The sequence below is a fragment of the Echinococcus granulosus genome (genome assembly GCF_000524195.1).
Source record: "Echinococcus granulosus chromosome Unknown EG_S00002, whole genome shotgun sequence".
Lineage (NCBI taxonomy): Eukaryota > Metazoa > Platyhelminthes > Cestoda > Cyclophyllidea > Taeniidae > Echinococcus > Echinococcus granulosus.
In genome coordinates, this window is record NW_020170382.1 from 2069233 (window position 1) to 2080434 (window position 11202).

Genomic DNA, 11202 nt, shown 5'->3' on the forward strand with positions numbered 1-11202 from the left:
TTTGTTTAAACAACTGTTATATGCTTGTTTTTCACTTAAGTTCACAGTAAATAACGTTGGATGAAGTGGTTTTCCCCTTTGTCCACCATGCTTTTTGCCTTAAGTAAAGAATAAAATGAGCAGATTCTAAAAGCAAGCATTACAAGGCTGTCCTTCATGGAACGATGCAAAAACAATGGAGTTGGGAAAAGTAAATGAGGTCCATATTTTTTGGGTCTTGTTCTCTTTACAATTGCTTTTTGTTTCAAAGCAAATAACTGCACAAATTATTCAAAGCCAATATTCTGGAGTAAAAACCCAAATTTTTGTTTTTTAAGACTACAGGAAATTAAGCTCGTAATATACTGGGCGATATAAATTCCACGCATACAATGTTGGTCCTGATGACGTCTGTCTAGGTGGAGCTATTACTGGCGATCCTTATAAACAGGCGTCTTTTTATCCAAGGTGACTCATTGAATAGGATTAAGGATTTCGTTTTTATGGCTGTACAGCAAAATACTGCTGTTTGAGTTGAGTTGACTGTGAATCACACTGTCAGTCATTGTCGAACTGGCAGAGTGGTTGCGGTGGACCTTGGATCCTTTGTGACTTATCTATCCACAAACGACTTTAAATACGAATTGCGCATCAAGTTAGCACTCCCAAATTAGTCGCACCAAATCCTTTCACCCTGATAATGCCTGGGCTTGCTGAGACACCACAATACTCAAATCCTTAATCGAAGGCACCGTTCGTCCTTTCGATTGCCAAAGTGGATACAGCTATGAATGAACTGGGGAAAATTAGGCTATTGAATAGTGTTTCCGTGTAATTTACAAGTTAAAAACAACCTCGGCTTAACCCAGTACTACTTGTGTTAAAGTCATTTATCGCTAGATTGTGAATAATGCCTTTTTGGTAACTTCTCCGGAATGCCCCAACTCAATTTATTCGCGGTAACGAAAAGGGAAAAATTGAATACAATGGCAAACCTTTTATACTACCACTTTTTAATTTGCGGAGTTCTTCTTCCTACGATCTGGGGTGAAAAATGCCAAAATACAATAAAACTCATTTCCCAAAAGGAGGTGAGAAAAAGCCTAAGTTATCTTAAAATGATATCATCTGAGAGCGATGCGGAACGGAGGTTTTCAAATTGACTAGGTGTTTCAAGCTAGTTGTCGAGACCTTTGTGTCTGAGTCAACATACCGCAAAGTTTCTGCATCTCTTCGCCTTATGAACAACTACTGAATAATTTGACAACGACGAAAGGGGGTGAGATCATAAAATTTTAAAACGTTTGCGATAGCTAAATTGGAATTTTCGACCTTAAAATATGAGCAAATAAGCACAGTTACCTTCTGAACCTCAGCTGCTCATATGGTAGGAAAGGCCAAAAGCATTTTTATTGGTAGCAAACTCTTAATGAGCCAAGCTTTTTGGCTTACTTGTTGCTATTACTTCATTTTTATGCATGTTTCATATCATTCGCAATCCTCTCAATTCTGGCTCAACCGTCTAAAAAACACGCAGATTCCATGTCTTAGTCGATAATAACTAGATACAGAGGTTAACATTCGACTCTCGCTTTCGAGGATGAATGCTCGACTTTACCAGACTCCAATCAACCAAATGTTGTTATCGGCATTCTTGACGAAGCAAAAGTTACAGAGCTCAAATGCAGCTTTATCCTAGCCCGTGAGACTCCCTATCTTCATCCTGCAGATAAACTAAGTGACGGAATAATTGTGTAAATTCTTGTATCAGGTAGCAGCCAAAAAACATTTACTATGAAGTAAATTATGCGGTTTTCTATTCATACGTGGCGCCTTTACGAGTTCCACAACAAGTGTCAATTATCCCTACTTCATATTATCATGTTTGAACTGATCAAAATTACGAACTCGCTTTTATGCAGAGCCATCTGAACCGAAGGACAGGAAACCTTTCTTGGACTTCTACAACCACTATATCTTAAATTTTGTAATTAAAACACAAAGTTTAGTGAATATATACCCGCTCTCCATTCTTTATTATGCAAGAACCACTGACATGAACTGAAGTGGTTGGTAAGAACCTTAGCTCAAAACTGGATGAGGCATGGCTCGAACATATTTTACGATTTTAAAAAGATCAAGTAAATATAACCTTCATTACATGATCAGAAAATTTAGGATTTCACAAGGTAAATTGTATCGTCTATCCAATTGAAAAATTCCAAACAAGAAAAACATCAGAAAATACCAAATCGACTAAATGGGATGCAAAAAAAACCACGAAGGCAAAATAACAAACGGTCAACTGAACCAAACGCAGACTGGGTATAGCATTGTGGGGATTTTTAACCTAAACACAGCAACACACAGGATGGGCCGTGGTGATGTACCTAGTGATGGTTAGGACTTACTCAATGAGCTGACCTGGTTTGCCAGGTCAGTGTAAAAAATCTGAACAAGCATTTTCACAAAAAGCATATTTGGGATTTAAAGAACTGTGTGACTAAACATAACAGAAATGAAACGTATTTTTTCGGATTCCATTCATCATCTTCAAAGTAGAGAATGGTAAAAGGCGAAAAGTCGCTTAAAAATCGAGATATTTTGGTTAAGCAACCGAACGGACAGAATATAAAATTTTCCTAAAAACAAAACATTGCTCTGTTAAAATTTGGAAGTTCACCATAATGCTTGACAGCTAGTTTAGTATATTACCTGAATTAGATGTTGATAAAATTCCGCGGGCTGTGGTGTACTCACAACCTCGGACCCAGAAAGCATTAAATTCACTCCAAACAGTGGTTTGGACGGAATTTGTAAGGATTCGAGAAATCTTCTTAGATTGCCAATCACCATCTATCAAAGTCAAAGTCAGTTAAGACTGGAAATGCCATTAATAGTCTCAGTGTGCATGGTGAGTACGCTGAACGAATAAATTGCCCAACCTGATGAACGGTGTCGAAGCAGCGTCGCTCCCAGTACTCGTAGAAGTACAACATCTTCAGCTCCTTTCCGGTTGCTGCCTTGCCAGTTATAACTTTTTCCAAATTTAAAAGAAGGGTGCTTATCTCAGTATGCTTCCTTGCAAGATCCTCAAAGTCTCTCATCCTTGCATCAGTCGTCTGTTGAAGGTAAACCTAAGACGAGATTATAGAAAGAAAATACCAATAAGGCGGGCTCAAATGTCTACCAGTAAAGTTGTAAAAATTAAAGACAATGCATTGTAACTGCAATATTTTATGATTAGATGGGTAAAATATTGTAAAAACGGATGGAAAAGGCTCCAAACTTGCTCATATGATGGCTCTAGCAGCGATTGGTAAACCTTGCTTTAAATGAGCAGTTAAATCAAACTGAAGCCTTCCCTTAGTTTGTAAAAATATAGTCTACTGAAGTGACTTTGGGATCAAAATAACGACTTACTCCCTGTAATACCCATGGTAGCTATCTCGATTGAATTTGCAAGCTCTGAAGCAACACTGTCATATAAACTCGCCTACCTTCAAAGAGCTCGGCTCGGTTAATTTCGAAGAACAAGTGCGGAACAGCGACGCCTTTGCTATGTCATTTAAGTTGGCCTCCATTTTTGCCTTCGTCTTATCCACAACACGAAGCACGCCGCAGAAGTGATCAAAGGCCTCTTTGGCCTTAACTAGATAGCGGTCAATGATGAGGCTAGTCCAGTTTAACTGCTTCCAGGCTGGAGCCAAAGCAGCTTGCAGTTTCATGATGTGATCCTCTAGTGTGACCAGCTCTACTGTGGAGAGTCGACCCAGAGTGGTGCGCACCAACTCGGCCAAATCACTTAGATCGTTTCGTTTGCGGAGGAGTTCCTTTTCCTGTGAAATCAAAATGGTCCACTGACACTCGTTACATGTAAGGGCTGTAAATTTACGAATTTGGTGCACAGTATATATTTTTTGTGTACCTGAAACTTGGCAATTTTCCAAAATTCGCCTTATTTAGTTAAAATAATGAGCTTTATTCTTGAAACCCACTTAAAATTTAGGATTGATGCAAAGAATAATTGATGCCATTTCATTCATTTTAAGAATTTATAGTAGACGATTCATAAACTTTAACAGAGTTTGCTTTATAATGAAACCCTAAATGTATGGAGGACGGCGTTTCTAAATGAAAGAATAGATAATCGCTTTTACAGGTGAAACAGCAAAAATTTAATCCTACGTGGGATATTGTTATAAAGCACATCAAAATTCGAAGTTCAAGTGTGAGAATGGACGCAGTAAATTTTTCTCCACTTATTCGTCACTTGATGGCACACAAAAATTTAGGATAACTAGGTTTTAGGGGAATGTAAAAACCTTGATTTGCTTTTATTACAATCCAACATTCCCATGTGAGTCAATTTTTGATGAGTTTAATGCGCTCCAGCGACGAATAGGCGATGTCTCCCACTTGATGCACTTTGAGTTCTGCAATCGGACTAATTTGATGAGTGACAAGACAAAAGAATAGGTGTAAATATTATTTGAAATCAGACAACAAGAGTGAATATTCCTCATGTTTAAACCATTCTTATAATACTCTTTTTTAATTTCGTCATGTACGTAAAAGTGGCTTCGAATAAGTCACCTTACTTTGAATTACATAAACCTTTTCAAGGCAATCAGTTTTACTTTTTACCACCAAAAAAAACATCAAATCAGCTATAAAGGCCTTAAATACATCCAATCCAAAAAACTGCAGAGGAGCACTCACTCTCAAGGCGATGCAGCAGGCCATGTCAGGAACCGGGAAACCAAGCATTTGAAGTGACTTTGTTTCCTCAATTATTTGTACCAATTCATCACCGAAATCCACTTCGAAATTGAATTTGTCTGGCAAGGAACGATAAGCTAGAGGCTGGGTGTGTTTACAGAGGAATTTTTTGTAAAAACTTAACTCCGTTGCCTGACATGATACTTAATGAACATGAAATTCAACAAGTAGCATCTCTTCAAAACAGTTTTTTTAAATTTAACATCTACCACCTAGATCTTCCCGCGCCCCAAACGACTATGGAAACCACGTTATTTCTTACACAGGGATTGGCTTTGCTTTGGAAGCTCTCGACCAAATGCCGGTCCCCGTTTCGACAATGGTGCGTCCAATCTCCCTGAATGACCACTCTTAGAAACGGAGGTGGGTTTTGAACTCTCAGTGTACTTCCAGAGATTTCTCTCCATAAGACGCCCCAAACTGTCATGCACTTGCTGTCGCCATCTAACGAAGAGGTCCTCCTCAAATTTAGTCATGCGTTGAACGAGACAGAGATAGTGGTTCTGCACCTCTTGCCCCCTGTCACTTTCCATGAGACGCCTAATGTTTACCATCTTCAACATCGGCGAGGTGATGCGAGCTTGAAGGTTTCGAACCCAGCAAATGGATGAAGCGACAGGAGGTAAATAGCGAGGACCCAAAACAGCGGCAAAGTGGCCGGAGTCTGACGAACCCTCGGTGAAGGTGGTCTCGATTAGACGCACCTCTTTGTCGTATCGATCGAGAATGTCGGTGTAGCGCTCCTCGAAAAGTCGGGCGATGTCCTTGCGTGGATGGCTCTCCAAAAGGCGCTGTAACACTTGAAAAGCTTTGTCAGACGAGTGCAAGGTGCGAAAGGAATCCTCCAAACAACTCTTAGCATCCGTATCAAGTGCCATTACTTCCATCTGAAACTGTCTCATCTGACTGCGCCATTTTGATTTGTTTTCAATTAAAAGTGGATCAAATTGCAGCTAAAGTGGCAAAAAATATGTAAATGCTTGCATATTCAGAGTAAACTCTTCCACCAAACACATTTGTTTACCGATTTGAATGCCTCCAGAAGTCTCAGAACATTCTCCATTAGCAAGTCAAAGTGCTTTTGTTCCGAAAACACACTTTTAATTTCAGGACCAAACATAGTTTTGTACTCCTTTACGATATTAACTACCTCTTCCATATCACTGCAAACACCAACCATGTAGTCGCTCTTGGCAAACAAACGTTTTTTATCAAACTCCCAACGGTACTCACGACCAGAAGCCTCAATGTCTGCCCTTCGGGTCATGTAAGTGGATTTCCAACTTTCCAACAATTTCCTTCCACATTTAATTCGAACTTCAATCTTTTGTAGTGATAAACTAGGTACGTAAACACTGTTTGTTTGTTGTGCTTACTTAAATAACTCCGATGGAGTCAGCATACGTGAGACACGACTGCATAGGCACCAGGCAATTCGTTCGAAAATGACAGTCATTCTGTCTTCTTTGTTGAAGTAGGGTGAAATTATCCATATCATTTGTAAAGCCTGCATTAGTGGACATAGTGATTCGATGATGTCATCGATTTCTGTGCAGTAGGTTATAATCTTGAAGTATCTTTCTGCAAGTGCGAGTAACCTGGAAAGGTGATAGGATGTCGCTTAAATTATGCACCTACTTGATATTATCAGTAGCCTCAGAATGACAACGATGCAGCATTTCAAACACCGACTGTGGTGGAATTCTTTCCTTTAGCGCGTAAAGATTCAGAACGCGATTGATATGTGGTTGCTCTACTTGCTCAACCAAGCGGGATAGTGAGGTGGCCCGACCTCGCCAATATTCAACTACTGCAAGCGGACCCTCACCTTGAGTTGAACGAGTATTCAATTCTTCAATAATTTCCCGCATTTTATAACCCCATTTAATAACAGTTGCTTCAATTACACTCGTGACACTTTCATTTTGAAGAAGGGTATGTTCATCGCCATCAAGGTCAATTGTAGGGATTGTAAAGTCGGTAGTGGAATTCAAAAGCTCACTGGATTCAGAAACAACCTGCAAGAACTTGTGGTATTTCAAAGAAAATTCATCATTTCGGTAAACAGCTGTTCGTTTTAGTTTATTACTAGGTGAGCTTTTTCTAATCATAGGTAGGGAGTTGAGATAAACATTGGTCAAAATTGAGCGCAGCTGGTATAACCAATTTCCCGAAACAAATAAGACTTCAAAATATGAAGGCATAACCTTAAAAGCCTCCTCAATCGTACCAAAAGTTTCAATGAAGCCATCTTTAACACGCAAAAGGCATAGATATTGAACATGTGGATCTTTGAAGCAGCATTTGCCATACGTGGCATCCAAATGTGTGCTTATAATTTCTCTAGGAATGAGTTTCTTTTAAGAATGATGATACAGCAATAGACTAAATACAGTTTGAGTTGATGTCAGGCAGTCATTCGGCATAGGCAGATTGGATTCTGGTCGAACAATATCGCTTTCGTGACCATCGATTGGATTTGGTTTGTGATTGTCTGAAACATCAGGTTGTGAATGATTTGGTATGTCTCTGGAACCAGTCCAATCATCTAAAACTAACAAACCAAGAAATTCGGTAAACCTTTGCTTTCCGAAGAGATTTTAATTTCTTCAAATATTGTTTCTTGAGTGGTTTTAATGGTAAACTGGATCGATGTCACTGAAGTTTCTGGGGTACCATTCAAGAAGTGTTCTAGATGATAACGATTAATTTCATCCTCTCGAGTCAGAAAATCGCAGAATATTTTATCTGACTTTAAATTGAAACTGTGATATACAAGCTGTTTTATCCAAAGTATCCTGTTGTCATCCATGGTAGAATTCTTCCTATTAGTGCCAAGCTGTTGCTATAACAACGTCTGCATAGTAAAGAACTAAATATGGTAATATATTTATAATTGGACAAAATTGGCGCCTAAATAGAGGTAATTTTAATGAATGAATTTCACAAGGCTTATATACATTTCGAGAACCTTAAGCCACGGCGCACTTTCAAATGGCCAAGATAGTTATTGCGGGTGATTTTTGGTGATATTCCAATGTTGCAAACCACCTAACAAAGGTTATGTTAGCCCAGATGGGAAAGACAAGCCTTTGGTGGAAATTTTAATGGTGCTATTTTAACAGAAACCCGATAATCTGATAAGTGACACCTGTTATGTTATTAATTTAAAGTAATTTCCCCAGACTCTTTCACAATGGCGAGGCTAAGTATTGGCAGACTTGGTGCAATTTTTTTGGCCTTATTTTTAGTCCTAACGTGTTTTGATGGCGCTCGTATGTTTAGACGAGTCTTTTTTCTCTTCAATTTTGTCTCTTATGTGTAGAGATGCTCATCACAACCCATAAGTCGTATTTCCCTAGAACTATGATTACTACTTTTTTTGTCTTACAACGGATTGCCTTAAATACAAAACATGTGCCGATTTTATGTGCTATGGGGTCCATTGATGCATTGAGTTCTACTAAACCGCACATATGGCCCATAATTTATAACAACATCAGTTTCATGTATGCTTTTAAGCGACTTCTAGTCGCATAAAATTGCCTTTCAATATTCTCTAGGCGCCTCTGACTGTCCGTTCTACGCGACATGTGAAATGCTGGGAGACAAGATGCAGCGTAGTTTACCTGATTTCTTCCTAACTAAGGTGGTCATACCACCAAATGAGTGGGATGTAGGTTTCGCATGCATGCAACCCATTTATTTCCTTTATCGCATAGGAATATTCCGAAAGAATTGCGAGGGAGCGTGGTTGGTCGAAAATGCCCTCGCCGATAGTCTGGCGCGAGCTAGTGGACACTGGCGGGCGTGTGACTCTCATCGGCGATGCGCGAGACTTCCAGGAGTATGCCAACACCTACTATGCCATGCTATCCAGATTATCGAGTCATAAGCTTTTACAGATCAGCATCGACAACCAGCGCTACACGGACGAGGCCATCGCCGCTAGATCGATCAAACAAGTGATGCTCAATACCTGGCGCAAAATCGCTATAATCGGAGCCGAATCGCCAACAGCCGTGCGCCTTGCTATGCTCCTTGCCATGATGCAACATAGCAGCAAAGCACAAAAAGTGAAGCTCCATCTCTTCCCCGGGAGCTTTGTCCACTCTGACGCGGTCGTGAGACTGAAAGAAATCCTTGATGACTCGGCTTGCATCGGTCTACAGGCTGTCGAAACCTCCGTAAATCTTACAGAGGCACTTGAGAACGCTTCACTGGTAGTTATCCTTGACGTAATACCACGTGAACACCCCATCTGTGTTGATGGCACTTTAAAACACTCGGAGGCTCGATCAGAGTGGCTTGATCGCCGGTTCCATTACTTTTATCGGCTCGGAGAGTGCATTCGTCAGTACGCAGATCAAAACGTTCGAGTATTAGTGGTAGGCTCGGAGCAGACATTTGAAGGTGCGGTAACGATCTCATCGCCGTTGAACTTTGATGTTCAGACGCTGCATATGGCCTGTAAAGAGAATATTCCCCTAAACAATATCGTGGGACTGCCGCGCGCACTGGAGTACTCGATGAAGTCGGCATTGGCACGACGTCTGGGCGTGCGTCGTTGCGACATTGTGGACCTTATTATCTGGGGCAACATTGACAATGTTTTCCTCGTGGACATCTCTCAAGCACGCGTCCACCGGAGGCATGGTGCAGTGGACAGTGAGACAGGTCCTGCATGGTTCAGTTTGGCAGCAGAACCGCTGGTTTTCGACCTGAGGGAGCTATATGAAAGGATAATACCCGAGAAGTTGGAGAGGTCAAGGTGGCCCGGCACGAATACAGCGGCGATGCGTCACGCCTCTGCAATTTTCAGTTTCATTAAACAGTGGCAGTTCGGTTACAAAGATCCTAACGAAACCATAACTTCTTTGGTTCTCTCCTCTACGGGTGAGTTTAATTCGTTGGTAAATCTTTTATTTACAAGTAAGCTCCAGAATTAGACATTACTTGAGGATATTAACCATAATTTTTCTGAATTAGGTTATAACAAACAAAATTAGATGGCCTTAGGTATCCAGTGAAAAGATTATGCCCAAATCCCCCTATTTTCTTCATTTTTTATTATGGTATGAACCATCCTGTCTTTTTGTGGCCTGATACCCTTCCACGTATCTCCATGCTCACAAGGTTGTCAAGTCACTTAATTATTGCCTAGGGCACTACAGCGTGCCAGCGGGGCTGGCCTTTTCTTTCCCGGTCACCACAAGTCCCATGGGGTGCTTCGAGATATGTCAAGATATCACTGTGGAATCCTCCAAAATGAAAGTCATTGAAAACTGCATTCTGGTAAGCTCATCTAAAAATCTTGTTTCTCTTGGGTGTTTTTACATGCTCTTGAACGAGCAACTCTACCTAGTGGATGCTACAGGCTTTGATAACATCGGCCTTGGGGATTGAAATTATTTGAATATCGAAGTTTCCTCCATTCGTAGAAATTCTTGGAAATTGAAACCCGTTTAATTGCTCTGAAACTCTGTAATTTTTATTGAATTTACAATTTTTCACCTTGCTATTTATTTGCGTCCAACTTTACATAATTTATGGACGATGGTTCATTGGGCGCCTGGCGCTATTCGTTCTACCCTGGAGTCTCTTAAAAATTGCCGTGAAAACCTAGAACTTAATGCGTCTTGCTCGGAACGTTTGCATCTCAAAAGATGGTGTGTTGTTTAAAAACCCAAGCTGAATTTGCAGGTTTGAGGATAATATCGAAATCTCTGCTTATTTCAACCCCAGCCCTAATCCCCACACATGAACAGGATTCTAAATTGTCCGGAACCTTGGTATTCAGCTGTAAGAGCACCTTTTAAGTCGCCAGCCCAAATTCGGGTGAAAGTCCTCTGAGTTGAAATGAATAGGTCTTTAGATTAACAATGTGTTTTCATGTATTCACGGTTATACTGCCACGCTTTTGGGTACTTCGACACTTATCGACCAACTTACTGAAATCCCCCGCCTTCTTCAAATCCTACCTCAAATGAACATTTCTTATAATAACAGTGCTATTTGACAAAGTTTTCCGGATATTTCATAGTTAGTAGGGCTTTGCTTATCGCGCTAGTAAATGCTTTCTCTTTTGATCTTAAAACGAGTTTCAAAAGTACTTCGATTAAAGGCGGTGTGCAGTTAACATTCTTTAGCATGTATTGCCCCATGTCCAGTTTAATTAAGGTTTGTAATGGTAATTAAAGTATATTTGAAAAGTTGCTGAACTACACGCTTTTACGATGAAAGGATCACTTCAGTACTACAGTGACTACTCTCAAACGATCGTACTACCTATTGAATAAATTAATATTGGTGTAACCGTAGCGTCCCGAGTCCTTCCTTACACGATAGGGGACGTAATACTAAAACAATATTTATTGCCATCGTACAGAAAGTCTGAAGGAGGAGTTATCTACATGGCCCGGAGGCTATGCCGCCCAGTGT

At 40.3% G+C, this 11202-nt stretch overlaps 2 protein-coding genes across 2 annotated transcripts in view; one reads left to right on the forward strand and one right to left on the reverse strand. All coding sequences in view use genetic code 11, as the record gives it.

The window, feature by feature from the left end:
- The window catches only part of EGR_00577 (Dynein heavy chain 10, axonemal), a gene marked incomplete at both ends in the record, with an annotated part of 31808 nt that extends 24235 nt beyond the window's left edge, over positions 1-7573 (reverse strand). The window contains 10 exons of the mRNA XM_024489826.1: positions 2695-2835; positions 2925-3116; positions 3480-3818; positions 4702-4820; positions 5024-5714; positions 5786-6101; positions 6138-6359; positions 6400-7118; positions 7155-7309; positions 7342-7573. Coding sequence (XP_024355823.1) covers positions 2695-2835; positions 2925-3116; positions 3480-3818; positions 4702-4820; positions 5024-5714; positions 5786-6101; positions 6138-6359; positions 6400-7118; positions 7155-7309; positions 7342-7573 — 3126 coding nt within the window. The remainder of the gene's footprint in view (positions 1-2694; positions 2836-2924; positions 3117-3479; positions 3819-4701; positions 4821-5023; positions 5715-5785; positions 6102-6137; positions 6360-6399; positions 7119-7154; positions 7310-7341) is intronic.
- A 786-nt stretch (positions 7574-8359) lies between these two features.
- The window catches only part of EGR_00578 (Putative malate dehydrogenase), a gene marked incomplete at both ends in the record, with an annotated part of 3757 nt that continues 914 nt past the window's right edge, over positions 8360-11202 (forward strand). Inside the window, 3 exons of the mRNA XM_024489827.1 lie at positions 8360-8437; positions 8484-9657; positions 9926-10056. Of these exons, the coding sequence (XP_024355824.1) occupies positions 8360-8437; positions 8484-9657; positions 9926-10056 (1383 nt within the window). The remainder of the gene's footprint in view (positions 8438-8483; positions 9658-9925; positions 10057-11202) is intronic.